The 17,631-nt window shown below is 51.9% G+C and overlaps 7 protein-coding genes across 7 annotated transcripts; 3 read left to right on the top strand and 4 right to left on the bottom strand.

Annotated features, from left to right (window-relative positions):
* Positions 1–742: 742 nt before the first annotated feature.
* On the bottom strand, positions 743–3,052 carry An15g00350 (uncharacterized protein; the record flags this gene model as incomplete). Its single annotated transcript, XM_001396537.3, has 1 exon — positions 743–3,052. One exon carries the CDS (start codon positions 3,050–3,052, stop codon positions 743–745), a length of 2,310 nt encoding a protein of 769 aa, XP_001396574.1.
* A 255-nt stretch (positions 3,053–3,307) lies between these two features.
* Positions 3,308–4,468, bottom strand: An15g00340 (uncharacterized protein; the record flags this gene model as incomplete). The annotated part of the gene is made up of 1 exon (XM_001396536.1): positions 3,308–4,468. The coding sequence occupies one exon, from the start codon at positions 4,466–4,468 to the stop codon at positions 3,308–3,310; it is 1,161 nt and encodes a 386-aa protein (XP_001396573.1).
* A 760-nt stretch (positions 4,469–5,228) lies between these two features.
* On the top strand, positions 5,229–6,717 carry An15g00330 (uncharacterized protein; the record flags this gene model as incomplete). Its single annotated transcript, XM_001396535.3, has 2 exons — positions 5,229–5,870; positions 5,926–6,717. The coding sequence occupies 2 exons, from the start codon at positions 5,229–5,231 to the stop codon at positions 6,715–6,717; spliced, it is 1,434 nt and encodes a 477-aa protein (XP_001396572.3).
* Positions 6,718–7,357: 640 nt separating this feature from the next.
* An15g00320 (uncharacterized protein) lies at positions 7,358–9,277 on the bottom strand (the record flags this gene model as incomplete). Its single annotated transcript, XM_059744425.1, has 2 exons — positions 7,358–7,809; positions 7,876–9,277. 2 exons carry the CDS (start codon positions 9,275–9,277, stop codon positions 7,358–7,360), a joined length of 1,854 nt encoding a protein of 617 aa, XP_059602408.1.
* A 929-nt stretch (positions 9,278–10,206) lies between these two features.
* An15g00310 (uncharacterized protein) lies at positions 10,207–11,915 on the top strand (the record flags this gene model as incomplete). Its single annotated transcript, XM_001396533.1, has 3 exons — positions 10,207–10,419; positions 10,489–10,785; positions 10,839–11,915. 3 exons carry the CDS (start codon positions 10,207–10,209, stop codon positions 11,913–11,915), a joined length of 1,587 nt encoding a protein of 528 aa, XP_001396570.1.
* A 309-nt stretch (positions 11,916–12,224) lies between these two features.
* An15g00300 (uncharacterized protein) lies at positions 12,225–14,693 on the bottom strand (the record flags this gene model as incomplete). Its single annotated transcript, XM_059744424.1, has 4 exons — positions 12,225–12,500; positions 12,549–13,146; positions 13,205–14,345; positions 14,597–14,693. The coding sequence occupies 4 exons, from the start codon at positions 14,691–14,693 to the stop codon at positions 12,225–12,227; spliced, it is 2,112 nt and encodes a 703-aa protein (XP_059602407.1).
* Positions 14,694–15,663: 970 nt separating this feature from the next.
* On the top strand, positions 15,664–17,543 carry An15g00290 (uncharacterized protein; the record flags this gene model as incomplete). Its single annotated transcript, XM_059744423.1, has 5 exons — positions 15,664–15,917; positions 15,987–16,008; positions 16,070–16,346; positions 16,412–16,593; positions 16,656–17,543. The coding sequence occupies 5 exons, from the start codon at positions 15,664–15,666 to the stop codon at positions 17,541–17,543; spliced, it is 1,623 nt and encodes a 540-aa protein (XP_059602406.1).
* Between the last annotated feature and the right edge of the window lie 88 nt (positions 17,544–17,631).

The raw sequence follows: 17,631 nt of genomic DNA, 5'->3' as shown, positions 1-17,631 counted from the left end.
TATACAAATTGAAGGTTTCGGATGCTCAGATCATAAGTTGGGGGGGGGGGACCGTAGAGAGTCCATCGATCATGAAGGAGGAGAGCAGAATAAAAGAAAACAATGCCAGCTGAAGGAAGGAAGCCAGCAGAGGATTGACAGCTGAAGGCATCTGAGCTGGAGCGAATCATGACAGGCTCAGTGAGCCGTGCAACTGCAGGCCACCACGCCAGTGCCCGTGTTCTAAACCTTGTAAGGCGATCGTCCTAAAACACCGCCCCAAACCTCGTCTGATTCCCCGCAGCAAACAACAAGGTCATCCTTGTTTTCTGGACCTGGCATAGCCATATCCATCGTCATGGTGGGAATGGCTGATGCAGAGAGATAGGGTATAAATGGAGGAAGATGAAAGCAAGAGGGTGTGCAAATGTGACCCAGCGGGACATTTCCCCCAATGCTGGTGAAAAACACAGGTTCTCTCTAGGCACCGAGAACTGGAAGAAAAAGTAAGAAAAAGTAAGAAAAAAAATATAGAAAATAGAATACATTGATCGTGAACTGGAGTACATCTAATAAGGGAAATCTCTTTCCTTTCTATACATGCAGAGTCATCTCTTGAGTTTGATATTTTTTTCCATGCGTATCGTCTCTATCCAAGAAACATCCACGCCGCAACCCCATAACGAAGACTGGAAGGCTTGGGTATCATAAGAATCACTTTGTCGACAGTCATGCGCGTTTCATTTCTGCTGAACCACTTGCTCTACGCCTCAATGGCGTTCTTGACCCATTTCTCCAGACCACCCTTCGCAATGATCTCCTGCACGTTGGGCGGCAGCTCGCCCACCTTGTGAGTCCACTTGGGTCCGTTCTGGCCTTCCTGGATCTCAATCTGACTGCGCCGGACATCCCAGGTCAGGGTCCAACCGGTCCGACGGGTAAGCTGCTTGTCGCCAAACTCCTCGCGCAGACGGCTAACCAAGCGAGGGACCTCCAGACCCATGAGAGCATTGTTAATGCTGTTCCGGGAGAAGATGTTGCCAAAGCTACCCGAAACAACCAGGGGAATCTGCTTCGCCAAGAGAGCAGTGGCCGCCTGTTCACGAGAGCTACCACAGCCGAAGTTGTATCCGACAACCAGGATGTCACCCTCCTTGGCAATGGAGGCGAACTCCTTATCGTAGTTGGACATGCATACTTCAGCCATCTTCTCCACGGGGACATTGTCTTGGTAGGTCCAGTAACCGGGATAGATGGCGTCCGTGTTCAGGTTGTCAGCATCACAGAACACAATCTCGCCAGAGACGCGTTCAGGGAAACCAGGATACACCTCCGTCAGGCCACCCTCTTCCTCAACCTTCTCCTCCGGAGCGAAGCGCTTCTCCCCATCGGCAACAAGGTCATCCAACTGACCAAGGAGCTTCTCAAGAGCTTGCTCGGTATTGAGCATGCGGTCCTCCTCGCGGATACCATCGCCCTCACCGCGGACAACTTCGGTCCACCCTTCAGGGGGCTGGTACCAGCCAGGGCCGCTCAGCTTGCCGCTGAGGGCGCTGGCAGCAACAATTTCGGGGCTACCCAAGTATGCCTTGGCTTCAGTGCTACCCATGCGACCCTTGAAGTTGCGGTTCGACGCACTGATGCCGACCTCGCCGGGCTCCAGCAATCCCGTTCCCAGACCGATGCAAGGTCCGCATCCAGCGGGGAGGGCCGTTGCTCCAGCCTCCAGGAGGGTCTGCCAGTCACCAGCTCCTTCCGCAGCGAGCTGTTCGGGAATGGACGCGGCAGCAATGTAAAACTTGACGCCATCAGCGATCTTCGGGACCTTCCCACCGTTCTTCTCCGCGGCATCCTTGAACACCTTAGCAGCAGCAGCAATGTCCGAAGCCCGAGAGTTGGTGCAGGAAACCAGATAGGCCTTGTCGACCTTGATATCCTGGGCTTCCAGCTCCTTGAGGGGGGTGGCAATCTTGACCGAGTTGGGGCCGGAAACGTAGGGAGAAAGAGTCGAAAGGTCCAGGAAGAGCTCCTTCGCATATTTGGCACCCTTATCGGCAGTGAGAGGGTTCACAAAAAGCTGCTCGATGGCAGGGTGGGTGAAGTTGCGAGCAGCCAGGGTCTTGAACGGCCCATCAGCCAAGCCCATGGCCGCAGTGGTAGCCTTGCCCTTCAACCAGCCTTTCAGAACACCATCCATGGGGAACAGTCCTGACAAAGCACCCCACTCAGTCGTCATGTTGGCAATGGTCAACCGGCTATCCATGGGCAAGCTTCTCATGGTTTCCTCAGAGCCAGTGAACTCAATTGCATGGTTCAGGACATCGTCCTTGTCGAATAGACCGCACAGAGCAACGATGACGTCCTTGCCAGTCACGCCAGGGGGCAGGATACCGGTAAAAGTCACCTTGGCCACTGGGGGGATCTGCCACCACGTCTTACCGGTCGCCCAGATACTGGCCGCATCGGTTCTCACGATGGGAGTTCCAACGGAGGCCACGGCACCATAAGTGTTACTGTGACTGTCCGAGGCGACCACCAGAGTGCCGGGCCAGGCAAAGCCTTCTTCAACCATGATTTGGTGACCAATTCCTCGACCGGCGGGATAGAACTCGACACCGTGTTGCTTGGCAAACTCCTCGATCTGGCGGTACTTTTGCAGGTTCTTCTCTGTTTTGTTCTGGACATCATGGTCGAGAGTCATCACGACCTGATTGGGATCGTGCATCTTGGAGGCACCGATCGACATGAACTTCAATGCGACGGGCCAAGAGTTGTCATGGGTCATAATCCGGTGGGGAGCGATAGTCACATAGTCGCCGGACTTGACAAACTTGCCATCGGGCAGACCTACGGCGTACTTCTGAACGATCTTTTCCGTCAAGGTCTGGGGCACGGCCCGGGAGGACTGCAGGGAGGAGAAGAGGGCGGCGGAGGAAGGGTCGTCCAGCTGGGACTGGAAGACATCCTGGAAAAGGAAGCGGGTGGAGGCGAAGGCACGTCGTTGAGGCGTGTTCGGCACGCGAAGAGAAATCCAGCGCCTGCCAGGGCCGGAGGGCAACAAACGCGACTGCATCTTCAGACAGAAGCGTCAAGGATGGGGGAAGGACAGAGCAAAGAAAGAAAATGGGAGAAAGTTGAGTGACTCAAAGTTCACACTTGAAGGCAAACTAAAGGGAAGCCCCGACGCGGACCCAGACCCGAATGATCGACCAATCACACGGCACGCATTATGTCTTGCTCCGCTATCGGAGGATTCTGGGGTAAAAGACGGAGGAAGGTCTATTTTGTCTATATACTCTCTATCCTACAGAAAACTTTATACTTATGGTTACAATTTCCACACGACCCAATCCTTCAAGTCCAATTCTTTGAGGATTCCTCGGAGTGGTCCCTGCAATTCCATTCCTTGAGCCCAGAGCTTTGGTCCTGCCATATAGCTAATGAAGCCCTCCGGTCCGGAGACCAGGATTAAGTTGGGTTTGTTCTTGCTTTCTTCCGAATCCTGAGAAGACGGGCCACTGCGGGTGGAGTCCAGGATGAGCTGCTTCCCGATGCTGGTGCCTTCCTCATCGACGAAGTAATCCACGGTCACCTGTCCAGGGTATTGCGATCGAAGAGCCTCGAGTTCACGGACTATTAACGAAGTGGCTGTACTGCGGGGTGCTTCATCAGGGCCGCCTTGGTTGCCCTTCGAAGACGTGAAGAGACCGGAGAACCATGACCTTGAGGGTGCTGTTGTTGTAGTCGTAGTTGTGTCACTCACACCACCAACACAGTCTTCCCGTCTCCTGTTGGCCCAGAGGATATGTATTCTAGGCTTATGCGTTTCGTTGGTGCGGCGAAGAAGCGTGTGTCCAGCTTGCAGGGCAGGGGCAATTCCCGTGCCTCCGGCGATGAACAAGATGCGCTGCGTATCCGGAGGGACTTCACATTCGATTCGCGGGCCACGTACTTCAATGGGTGCTCCGATCTCTAGACTGTGTAGATAGCGGGAGACCTCGCCGAACGGGTCCTTCCGAATGAAGAAGCGTAGACACTCGTCTTCTTCATCCTCCGAGCAAGTAGCGGGCAGAGGAGTGTAGTCTCTCCCAATCTGCAACTGTGGCTGTTTGAACATGACACTCCAAACGCCTGTCTTCCATGCTCCCTCGTAGACGGCATGGTTGCTGCCATCGGCCGCCGGTGGTTGAAGAACGAAGTAGCTCCCGGTCGATGAGACCGGTTCGCGGGATACTAAATAGTAAGGTGTGAACTTCATCGAATTCAGGGTCGTCGAATCTGGACCCTGTTGCGACCGGACCAGGGCACCAATACCCGCCGCAGCGGCAGTTATGAAGGCGAATCGCAGCCATCGTTGCTGCTTCGGCGGCGGAGTAGACGATGGCGAGGTGGAAGCATAGCGTCTGGGGGGTCGGCTCACGAGCCTCCCGACAGTGGGCGACTCATTGAACTGGCGCAACAAGCCCTGAGGGAGAGCGCGGGGCTTCATGGGTATAGGGAAAAAATTGGGGCAATGGATGGGGAAGTGGAACATGACGCTATAAAAAGCAGACCGGAGATCGCATGGCGCTAAGCCCCATTGGGCCGCGGACGCAGGGAGTCGCATTTCCCTTCGTCTTTCTTCTTTGTCCCTCAATAGATCTTCTTCAATGCTTCATGCTTCTTCCTCCCCAAGCCGCTAGTTCTTGTCTCTTTCTCATCTGCTGACCCCCATTGTTTTGTTTAGGGGAGGAAGAATTGCCCGCCCACTCGTTGCTCCCCGTGGCATGGAACACTGCCCCGTGCCCCATCCTTCTTAACTGCCCGCTTTCGCTCTTCCAGCTTTCAACCATTCTTTGATTCGACCTTCTTTGGGCGGCATGTCCCATATAACCTTCTCGAATTCCGAGTCCAGGTCGGGCAATTACCATGCTCCCAGGGATTCCCTCGAACTGGCGTCTTTAGCCTCGTCGCCCGACTCCGCCCCCAGATCCTCCCGCTCCTCGTCGCCCTCCGGCATTTCGTCGTCGCGCAAGCTCTCCCTCGAAGATGAAGATCCTCTTTCCAGCTCCAATCCACAGTCACAGGGCCCGTCAGGGCGCCCCCGATCGGCTCGCTCATACTCGATATCCTCGGCCTTTGATTTCGGGGCGACCTTGTTTCCCTTGTCTCAGACGACCGGTGGTTATGCACCGTTGGGGGTCTCGGCCGCTGACCGAGAGGCCGGAGTTGCTGATGGGTCCTTGGAGAGGAACAAGACATTGACATATATGAATGGTCTATCTCTCGTGATTGGGCTGGTTATCGGCTCCGGTATCTTCTCATCTCCCAGCCAGGTCAATGCCAATGCGGGGTCGCCTGGTGCGTCGCTGATTGCATGGGTTGTTGCTGGCCTACTTGCATGGACGGGGGCAGCCAGCTATGCAGAGCTCGGCGGAGCTATTCCCCTGAACGGAGGCTCCCAGGTCTATCTCTCTAAAATCTTCGGGGAGCTGGCGGGCTTCCTGTTCACGTGGTGCTCAGTTTTGGTCTTGAAGCCGGGCAGTGCGGCTATCATCGCAATCATCTTCGGAGAATACGTCGTAAGAGCCTTCGTTGGCGCCGATGTGGAAACGGTAAATCCCTGGATAAACAAGGCTGTTGCGTTTGGCGGGATTTTCGTGGTGACTTTGTTGAACTGTATTTCGACTAGAGTGGCTGCGCGCATTGGTGACCTCTTCATGTTCTTCAAGTTTGTCGCGTTGCTGGGCGTCACCATCATCGGTATCATTGTGGCCATCACAGGTCACTCATCGACTGGCAGTGCCAACAAGGAATGGAAGTCCGGCTGGTTCGAGGGCACGAACCTCGACATATCCGCATGGGCTGTAGCACTGTACGCGGGTCTTTGGGCCTTTGACGGTTGGGACAACGTACGTTTTTTACACACCCAGTATTCAACATTCATCTCTGACTGACTCCACCAAGACAAACTACGTGACTGGCGAGTTCAAGAATCCCAACAAGGATCTTCCACGAGTGATCCACACAGCCATGCCACTAGTCATCCTCTCCTATCTCCTTGCCAATATCTCCTACATTCTCGTTCTCCCTCATTCGACTATTGAAGCGACCAATACCGTCGCCATTCAGTTCGGCGACAAGGTCTTTGGTCACGTGGGAGCCCTTATATTCGCGCTCATCGTATCCGCGAGTTGCATAGGCGCCTTGAACGCCACGGCCTTCACCAGCGGCCGTTTAGTTTATGCAGCCGGAAAAGAGGGCTATCTCCCCTCTATTTTCGGCAAACTATGGACTCGAGACACCTCCACCAACCGACTCCAGCGCCGCTCCTGGGCCACCAAGGTCTTTTCGCGCCTCTGTGGAGATGGCACGCGAATTGGCTTCACCCCCATTTACGCCATGGCGCTGAACAGTACACTCACCCTCATTTACGTCATCGTCGGCGAATTCAAAACCCTTGTCACCTTTTACGGGGTAGCCGGGTACACCTTTTACTTCGTGACGGTGCTAGGCCTGATAATTCTTCGCGTGCGGGAACCCTACCTGCATCGCCCCTACAAGACCTGGATTTCCACTCCCATCATCTTCTGCTGCGTTAGTCTCTTCCTCCTCAGCCGGGCTATCATTGCAGAACCGCTTCAGACATTAATTGTCGTCGCTTTCATCGTCGCCGGTGTCCCTGTCTATTATTGGCGGATCTACAAACGCGATGGACGAAAGGCGTTTCCTAATTGGAAGTTTTGGCAACGCCGGTGAGATCCATTCCGGTTACCTCTTCATGACCCCTCAGCAACAACAAACAACCGGTAAATTAGTTTTGCTATGACCACTATTATTTATGTTTTTCTTATAATACTTTTCTTTCCTCTTTCTTCTTCTATGAATGCCTGTCCTTTCTTTATTATATAACTTTATTTCTATTTCAGCTTATTTTCTCATTCTTCTTTCTCTTCTGTTTCATCCCTGACAAGGTATCTTATATAACGGTTCGCTTTAGCTGGCTGGTTGGAAGGAAGGACGGTCTCCCATGATGATCATCTGACATGATACCCATTCGCATATTATCCGGGGTTATTTTGCATGACGGAAAGGCCGGTTCAAGTGGGGAAGGATTCGAAGCATTTGCTTTTCAGCTTTGCATATCATCATCGAACTTATGGCGGTGGGTGGAGTCTCATCTTCCTGTTATTTTTTAGGTTCTTTTTTGGGGGCGGGGGCATATGCCATATATACGTGTATTAAAAGAGAGTCAAACGGAACTGTGGACTGAAGCTTTAGCATATGATAGCTAGAGTCATAGCTGTTAATGCTCGACTTTACGATAATTCTTAATTTTCCAATATCTAGCCTAATTGCTCTGTCATGTGTCATGACTCTCTGATTCTAGCATGGTATCTCACTCGCGCATCGACTTCTTCCTCGTTCTCAATTGCTCGATCAACGAGACACAATCATGCTTGTCGAGGCCCAATCCATCCCAACTATCTGCCTGTAGAACCACAGCCGGAGGATCATCATGGTCGGTCTCTCCCTCGGCGAAGAAACGCAGTGCACACTGGGACGCTTGGTCAGGTGGCAGATAGATGCGGGTGGAGATGACGGTGCGCTCGTTCACAAACACTTCGAGCACGCTCGTATCCCAGAATGCGTGGATCTGTAGCGCCTCTTCCTTTTGTTCGCCGGATGGGGTTTCAAACGTAAATAGCGTATGGGCAGCGGTCACTAGTTCATGATTGATGCGGGGGTCATGCGGACTTGGTCGTTGGATACAGAAGGTTTCGCTGGCTGGGTCCCAGTATAGAAGAGTACGGCGCGGCGGGTCTGAAAGGGCTGGTTTGTGTTGGTGGACTGTTAGTGGGGAAGAGCTGAAAGTCTACGATGTGTGCCAGTGTGGGGGAGATGAATACAACATACTGGTGCCATGGAGGACTTCTATGCCTACTCTCCCGCATTGGTTACTGACGGAGAATTTGGCATGGACTTCCCATCTGGATGTCGTTATAGGAAAGTGGGCTTTGGGTGGAGAGATACGATTGTCGGATTTGCTTAGGGGCAGGTGATCGATATGCATGCTGTTCGTCTTACTGCGAAGAGCTTTAAGTCGTGGATCTGGGAGAACACCCAGCGTTCGGATGGTGAAGGTTTGTTGTCTCTCTTCTTCTGTTTCGATCGAGGTGATAGCATTCAGCTCTGAACGCCGGGCTCGCTTAACATGGCGCAGAGTGATTAGTTTCACTACTCGTGGGATAGACAACATGCCGCTCCATCCTTGTTGGTGCCTAAGGTCATCTGGCAGGTTATCTTCTGTAATCCAGCAATAGACTATCTGCTGGCCTGTGACCGGGTCCCAAAAGCTATTTGCCGCATAGCCGCAACCGTGATCAAAGACCCCGGAAAATGCATAGGATGCGAGAGGGTCGGTATTGCTATGCGGTTGGGTGCTAAAGCACGGCTTGATTGACATCCAAAGCTGTGCTCGAGGTGACTTTTTCTGGCTTTTGTCAGATGCAAGACCTCCCTCAGCCCCCATGAGGATGAACAACCGAGTAACATCCTCGTCGTCTGTCATGGGAATCCAGTTGACGACTTCCCAGTTGACCCCCAAGTCGCTGGACCAACGGGAGGGGTTGAAATTGAGTCCAACATCAACCAGCGGCCCCAGGTACTTCCACTGTCGTAAGTCGTGAGGATTGATGGAATATACAAAAGCTGTTGGGGTCTGTCCGGCGATACCTCCGGAGATCAGACCGCAGAGGTCGGAGGATGGAAAAGCTTCCGGCTGTTCCCGCATGAACTGCCAGGCACCCACAAAAGGATCCCGCCAGCCTGCTACTTTGACATTTGGGGGTGAGCGTGCTATAATTGGGTTGCAGTCGAGACGCTGCCATGTCAAACCCTGGTCATGCGAAGTGGCTAAACTGACCGATTCGGAGCCAGGCACATACGGCAGCGTGTAATGAATGGGAAGGCGCTTCACTGATGTGTATATAGCAGTCAGGGCATTCGGAGCCCCATCTACAGCATTGGGTCGAAAGCAGCCCGTAAAGACGCCACATCGGTCATATTCGGTGGTGGGCTGCAGACATGGCTCCGGATAAACCTCCCAATGGAGCAGATCATTAGACACAGCGTGCCCCCAGGATATATTTCCCCAGTCATTGCCTTTCGGGTTCCACTGGAATGACAGGTGATAGACACCGGTTGCAGGATCATAACCTAGACCGCACGGGTCATTCATCCACCCGTGGGGGGCAGTGAAATGGTAGGATGGCTGCCATCGCTGGGCGTCATCTGAGGGGCTAGTTTGCCGCTCCATCCGAACTATTCTCGATTTTTAAACTGGAAGAGCGATGGCTTTGTGGTTGATCATTAGAGATGCTGACAAGATCTCAAGGTTGAACACATATCAATTTCAGTATTCCCCATTGACAGACATGACGGGAACCCTCCTATCAGGCAAGGTTGAATCCAGACGCAATCAGTCGTCACCGTAGTTATTTCTTATCAACCCCCACCGATAAAGCTCGAGGTCCGGGAGTGAATTGGCAGCCGCTGCAAAATCCAATGCAGCCGAGCTTGCCTGCCTGTACTGAGTGGACGATGAACCTTGCTCGAATTGTCGTGTCGTGGGGCATGATTCAATCCCCGGAGGATCTTCGGCGAAAAGAACCCCAGACTCCGTCAATTCCCATTATATTTCAAACATGGATACCCAGGTTACTGTGGAATGAAAACGTACCCCTAACACCACCAAGTTAGATCAAATCACCGGGGGAGAGTCTGTCCGAGGACCGGCAAGACTGAATCCCAAGCCTCATCGTATTCTCCATAGGTATTTCCATCGTGGACACCAACCATATTCTCCCCCGTAAAATCTCTATCTAATGATAGAGTTTAAGCCAAGGGACGATGGCTGGAGGTGGGATCCACTAGCGTGGCAAGTGGAGCCACAAGAGAGAAACCTTGCCAGTGTCTGCATCCCATCTTCCACAAGAGGATTGCTTGGTATGACAATAAATAGCACCCCCATGGGCCTGCGGCGACGGTTCTTTCTGGGGACGGGCTGGGTGACGCGTCTCCCCCTTCAAATTCTACTAGGCTTGTTTCCTGCGGATATCCCCTACTACAGAGTAGACTGATGGGTTTCCCCAACATTGATGAGGTCAACCCAAGTATAATGAATGATTGATTGGCGCCTGCGATGTCATTCAATCGCTTGCATTTACATGTATGAGGACAGTCGCGATGGCCAATGATTCAAACACCCATCCCCCTGATACCATGAAAGATGTCAGCCATGTACAGCATGTCGATTTCGCCTCAGACAGCAGAACCTCGTCTAAGGAGCGTACAGTCAACTTCTTTCTGCTTCTGACCTGCGCCGCTTTCGGCTCAGCTTCATTGGTGTTCGGTTTTGATGACAAGATAATTTCACCTGTGGCTGCATTGGGGCCATTTGTAAGTGTCAATGAACCCTTGGTGAGGCAGCGTCATAGGATGGTTCCATTGGGCTAACAGCATGAGCAGGTCGACAAATATCAAGGACCCGAGCCACTTACAGGGAAACTGGTCTTGACGGCTCGTAATCAGAGCATATTGTTTTCTGTTCCTCTAATAGGTTCGATTCTGGGAGGCTTAGCTGCCTCTCCGCTGAATTCGAGGTTGGGCCGGAAGTACCCCTTGTTGATTGCATATATAATCTCCATCGGCGGCAGCTTGCTTCAGGTACTGGCTCCAAACTTGGGTGCGTTCGTTTCTGGTCGATTTATCAACGGAATCGCTACGGGGATTGCCAATGGCACGGCTCCCTTGTATCTAGCAGAGGTGTGCATGTCGGTGCTCTAGAGTCTCAAGAAACCTCACTCACCGTTTGGCAGGTCGTCCCTGCCTCTATGAGAGGAAGAAGTGTATCGTTGATAAATATTCTGACCCTAGTAGCGGGTGTCCTGGGCACCATTGTGGTGTTATGCACTCACAGCTTGACAGGGCCGAGCTCGTACAGGATTCCCTTGACAGTCCAGTGTGTCCTTCCTGCTTTGCTGCTCATTTGGACCTTGCCTTTGCCCGAGAGCCCGCAATGGCTTGTTTCTAGAGGCAGGTTGGAAGCGGCTCGCAGCAACTTGCGAAGACTGCGCCGTTGCAGTGAACAGCGAGTCGACGAGGAGCTCCGAGATATGGAACTTTCCGAAGGGCACGCTTCTGACGTGAAGGTGTCCTTTTGGGAAATTTTCTCCAAGAAGCACCTTCAGCGCACCCTGACTGCCGGTTCTTTCTACTCTCTGAACCAGATTTCAGGCATCATCCTTTCAACGACATACAGCACGGTCTTCCTGTCCGGGATTGGCATCGGAGACCCATTCACATTAACCGTGATAGCTTCTTGTTGCACCCTTGCGGGTACAATCGCTGCGCCGTTCATGTTGGACCGGGCTGGCCGCCGTCCTACCGCATTGACGGGCATGAGTGTCCTCTTCATCATCGACCTTGCCGCTGGTGGTCTGGCGTTCAACAAGGGAAACCGCCAATCAGCCATAGCAATCGCGGCCTTGTCCTTTGCGTTCAATTTCTTCTGGGCGTCCTCCTTCTCACCATTATCAACGCTGCTGCCCTCGGAGATGGCTACTCCTAAACTTCGTCACCACACCATGGCTTACACCATTGCTTGTGCCCAAGCAACCGCTGTGATCACAACTCTAGTGGTGCCCCAGCTAACAGCGCCTGATGCAGCAAATCTGGGGCCAAAGACCTATCTTGTATTCGCCGGCTGCATGGCGTGCATTCTGGTCTTCGCCTATTTTTTCATCCCAGAGACCAAAGGCCGCAAGTTTGTGGAAATCGACGCAATGTATGATGCCAATATTCCTGCACGGAAATGGAGGCAATATTGGTCTTCACTCGAGAAGGCCACTGGCTCTAATTCCCAAGTCTCCAAAGCCTCCATAGCAGCAAGCTGAAAATGAAAGCCAGCTTGATCTGTCAGTGCTGTCATCTATGTGAGATATACGAAGTTGTAACACTTAATCCTATGGCATTGTATTCGATAGTGCACTACAGCCTGGCCGTTTTCGATGCCATAGCGTGGTGTGGTGACCTTCTATTGTACCGAGTACGCTTAGACCAGAACAAGAGGATAGGGTAACAGTTTCCTGGACCACTTCGTGATAAAACCAGAACGCCAAATATAAAGTAAGAACACAGAAGAAGAAAGAGAATTTTAGGATATCCTAGAGAAGGCATGCATGCCGGCAGTATGCAAGCTCATACTATTGAGAGCCCCAGGCATGACCAGTGCCGTCCAATGAGCTCAATAGTGTTCGATACCTTTCCATGAAAGGATGGTTTCCACCCCGCAGACTGTTCAACAGTAAAAGAAAATCTTCCGTTAGAGTTTTGGAGACTATTTGACTACCAGCCATCGGTATCTGAGGGTTGGGCATGGCTCTGGCGGGTGATGCCAATGTGGTGCCTTTCGCGAGAGGCATCTGGACATTGAACAAGACACTAATGGCGCCGACTGCAATGTCGTACAACTTCTCAGCCTACTTGGTTAGCTAATTTGATGGAAGAGGATTCAACATAGCACATACAAGTCCAATTCCGTGTGCCTCCATGGAGCTCAGCCGCAAGGATCGACAGATGTCAAGCGTCTCTTTTGCAACAGAAACAGCGTAGTGGAGACCAAGCTCATGGTGTTCAGATGCAGGCCGCAGCAGCCCATGAGTGGAACAGAGCACCCAAATGCGATTCTGAAGCCACTTTTTCGTGATAAAGACGTCTGCACATTGGGTTTCTCGTAGACCTATTGCCGGGCGGTTTCCCTGATTATCGCCGAGGGTTGACTTGGAGCGCTCGAACCAGTCGTAGCCTTTATATCGTTCCGACTCGCTAACTCGGCTGAGATTCTGATGAATGGATAAAGCCTTGGCTTCCGTGAGCTTCTCGCAGTAGCCAGCGTTGATGTTGCATCTTTGGTTCCAGCAATCGATAACATCCTCGTCAATGGCATCAAAAAGTTCCATCAGACGGGCGAGGCCCATCATTCCTTCAGCATCCTTTTCGTTATGGACAATGACGCCAGACACCAGACTATGGGTGGCAGTGTGAATGAAGTCATGAACAGGCCGCATGCTGAAACCCGGTCGACCCCAGAAGGTGATGGGATGTCTGCGCTGTAATGCATAAGCTCTGTAAGAATTGCTAGTTAGTGACTATCTTAAGGTGGCCCGAACCATATGTATAATACCTCTCCGTGATTGACAGAACCAGATAAGTCCGTAAGCGTTGTCCCTTTTCGTCGCTGGGCAAATCTCGATACGAATCCGGGTTGTTCAAGCCCATTGTAGCAGCAAGATCAAGAGCCTCCCTCAGGCGGAGCCATGCGGCATTATGCTGGTTGCTGCCAAACAAGCACCCAAACAGGAAGAAACTGGTAAGGACCGCTTCAACTGTTGGGTGTTCCCCGAAATCCGAGCAGCTTCGCATTTTGGTCGCTTCGTTCATCATGGACCGAGCTTGGTTAGCTCGAGAAGAAGACGTCGGTCGCTCGGCTATCTCGATCGGTTGGGTAAGGGAAAATGCGCACAATGCGAGAAGCATTGCACCAAATTGCGGGTTTCTGCGGTGTTCCTGGGACAGCATTCGGATAAACAGTGATGAACGGTTTAGCACCGGTAATGTTGGATGCAAACGATCAAAATAGACGTCAATCCACGGTATCATATTCGCTTCCACAATGGATGAGGGCCAGAGCGTGTTTGTCTCATTTGGCGGCGGGTGGAGGACATTGGGCCCCGACATGGGTACACTTGCTGCCTCCGCTGGGTGTGACTGTAGACCTGCAGGAGCAGCGTCTGTTTGTATAATAGATGGAAGCGAGGCTTTCAGGTAGATATTACTGCCCGGGAAATCGAATACGGGTACCTGAGCATCCAGTGTATCCGGCAGCCAGTATTCGACATCATTGCGCTCATTCCAGCTGACGCCACTATTACTATGAGTTTCAATTTGGGAGGCCCCAGAACTCCAATTAGGTGCAATTGGGGCTGGTGGTTGAGGATGAGAAAGCTCAACGGGTACCGAGGAGGCCTCATTATGCATAGGCCAGTGTGCGGCATCCTGGATTGGATGTACGGGATTGGAGTTCCCGTCTCCTCGGGATGGTGACTCCGTCTGATAGGCGGCAAAAGCGCCTGGTAAGGGATTGGAAGCTACTTGGCTCTGTGAGCTATTCAAAGCCGGTAAGTTGGTCTGTTGCTGCCGGATCTGAGACACACGGCTTTGGATACGCAACAGAATGGTCAGATTAACAAACATGAAAATAAGCAACTCAAGGGCAGGCAGGATCTTCAGACTCACTGTCCAGTAGGACCACGTTTCTTCTGCGGCTGGAAAAAGGTGCATTCAAAGCCCATGGAAACACATGCCCGGCATGGTTGGGATAGACTACACTGCAGTTACGGAGGCGATTAGCTCGGTTGGCCAGGCTCGGAAAGATAGTAAACACGGGTGGACCTCGGGGGTTTCTGGAAAAGAAAGAGAAAAAGCAGACAGGGGGACCCCGGATCGGAAAGAGGGCCGTAGGAATCTACTATATTACTTGCCTTGATCTTGCGGAACTTGCATTGGTCGCACGCACGTTTCGCAATTGCGCCGGAGGACTTCTTTCGGGAATCGGTGCGGATGGCACCGGTCATCGCTGATGTTGCAGCGGCACCAGAATTGGGGGGATTCATGGTGGCATGTCCTCAGATTGAGGCCAAATTGGGAGAAAGAACTTAGTAATCGAGAAGCAAATAAAGGGACATCGAACAATGCATCTCACGAGTCATAAGCATTGTCGTGAACAGGTCGAAATTGTTCGCCAACACGCCTCGGAGCTCGCAGCCAGTGATGGAAAGCGTCGGCAAGCTGTGAGGAGAAACGGGGAATTCGAAGGGAAAAGCTGGCCGGCGTGTGGCCTGTGGACTGACGGTGGATTGACCCTGGTGGAGATTTCCCCCACTCCAACCTAATCCAATCCTTTTTCACCCTCCCTCTCTTGACGGCTCAATCTTCCCCCCAAACCTAGTATTCTCGAAGGATGTTTCCCCAGACGCCTCTTTTTGAGTTTATATTCTTTACAGTTTACACATCAAATTAAGTGTGGGGATGGATTCAATGGTTGAGCCATCGCCACAACATCAACAAGTTCCGCTTGGACAGCCTCCCCAGGAAAACATTCGCCGGTTGATCAGCGATCCACCGGGATTACTTCGGCGTGCCTGACTAGCCAAGGTTCAATCCAAACGCAATCTACTCCTCTCTATTAGGATCGATCTAGTCTACTACTAGCGATGGGGTCGTTGTTCTTATCATGACTGGATTCGAGCGATTACTCCGCACGAATGCCTGACTTCGCTAACATTGACCCTTGATCCGTAGTTAACCCCACCTTCAACTGATACCACCGGTCTCTCACTAGCTGGCTTTGCGTATCTCCTCCGAGAGCTGCCAGATTACTATTTAATGACTCCCATTTATTTTAGGGCCCGCACTAGCAGATGAGTTCTGGTGTGGACATCAACTGCTGATAGCACTCACATTCATCCACATATATATACTAGGGAGAAAGTGACGAAAGTGACGAAAGTGACAACGGAAATAGGACATCTTAACCCCATTTATGCTTCGATAAGATAACCATCTTGAAATATCTTTGCCACAATGGGAAGTGTTCAGCCGTGGGAGCAAATTGTTTCCCAAAAGCGTGCTCTACGGAACCAGCTCCTAAAGCCATATCAAGTCAACGATATCGACCGGCGTGCACCCCAGCTGCTCTCTGTCCAAGAGCGCACGCGTATTCAAGAAGACCCTGTAATCCAGGAGATCACTGACATCGACAGCGTGCCCAGGCTCTTCGAATGCCTGAAATCGGGCAAATATACAGCTGAGCAGACGACATTGGCTTTTATTAGAAGGTACTATATATAAATTGAATCGCCCTAACTACCTTCATTTCCATTCCTGACTGACTCTTCTGTCCTCAGGGCTGTGGTAGCCCATCAGTTGGTGAGCAAATTCATCATCGAAAGATTTCTGTAGATCAGCACTAATAGGTCTGGCTCCACAGACCAACTGTCTCACGGAAATTGTGTTCGAAGATGCCTTGGAACAGGCCCGGCAACTCGACCATACTTTTCAACGAACCGGTCAAGTCAAGGGACCACTCCACGGCATTCCAGTCACAGTAAAAGATCAGTTCAATGTCAAGGGTGTTGACACCACACTTGGATACGTGGGCCGCTCTTTTGCTCCCGCTACAGAAGATGCAGTTCTAGTGCAGATGCTGAAAGATATGGGTGCTATCGTACTGGCGAAGACCAACCTACCACAGAGCATAATGGTTTGTATCCGCCTAGCTCGCTGATAGAGGGTCGAGATTCTAAATCTATAACTTAGTGGGCTGAAACAGACAATCCACTTTGGGGTCTGACCGTCAACCCACGGAACCCTGAGTTCACGCCAGGAGGTTCCACTGGAGGAGAGGCTGTTCTATTGGCATTGCACGGCTCTATCCTGGGGTATGGTACAGACATCGGTGGCAGTGTGAGAATCCCACAAAGTCACATGGGCCTGTATAGCCTGAAGCCTACGGTAAGTCTAACCACCTTCCTAGCTCTGATAAGGTAAAAGGACCTGACTGACAAACCATATAGAGCAGTAGACTTCCGTACCATGGCGTACCGGTGTCTACCGAGGGGCAAGAGCATGTTCCCTCATCTGTTGGTCCCATGGCACGAGATCTATCGTCTCTCTGCTATGTAAGCCGACTGATTGCTAATGCACAGCCGTGGCAGTTAGACCCCAAATGTACCCCGCTACTCTGGAATGAGAGCGCATACGAGGAGGTTCAGAACCGGCCTATGGTAATTGGGCTTATTTTGGATGACGGAGTTGTGAAGGTTCATCCTCCCATCGAGAGAGCGCTTCGGGATCTTTCCGCAAGACTAGAAGCGCAAGGCCACGAGCTAGTCGTCTGGGATGCTTCCGATCATCTAGAATATATCCAACTCATGGACACTTTCTACACAGTGGATGGGGGGGAAGACATCCGCCGCGATGTGGAAGCTGGTGGGGAGCCTTATATTCCCCACGTGGAAGCATTGGTAAATCGCGGGAAGGCCATTTCCGTCTACGAGTACTGGCAGCTCAACAGGAAGAAAGCTGCACTGCAAAAGAAATACTTGGATAAATGGAACGCAACACGCTCTCCCTCTGGGAAACCCATTGATGTACTCCTGGCCCCGACAACGCCCCATCCTGCTATTCCCCACCGAACACTGCGGTGGGTTGGGTATACCAAAATCTGGAATTTCCTTGACTACTCTGCTGTTACATTCCCAGTGGATCAGGTGCGGGCTGAAGTGGACGCACTGCCAGCAGACTATCAACCCAGGAACGAACTGGACGCATGGAATTGGGGGCTGTACGATGCGAAGGCCATGAACGGTCATCCAATTAATGTTCAAATCATCGGCAAGAAGCTAGAAGAGGAGAAGGTCCTAGGAGCAGCGACTGCCATTGAGAAGATCTGGCGCAGCTAGTGTACGGCATCTACTAGAGCATAGCTCAATAGTCCATTTCTGGGGTGTGTGTGTCTATCTAGTCTACTAGGTATACTAGTTGGCTATC

This window comes from Aspergillus niger, assembly GCF_000002855.4.
Source record: "Aspergillus niger supercontig An15".
NCBI lineage: Eukaryota > Fungi > Ascomycota > Eurotiomycetes > Eurotiales > Aspergillaceae > Aspergillus > Aspergillus niger.
The sequence above is the reverse complement of the archived record's forward strand: the minus strand, read 5'-3'. Positions and strand labels throughout refer to the sequence as shown.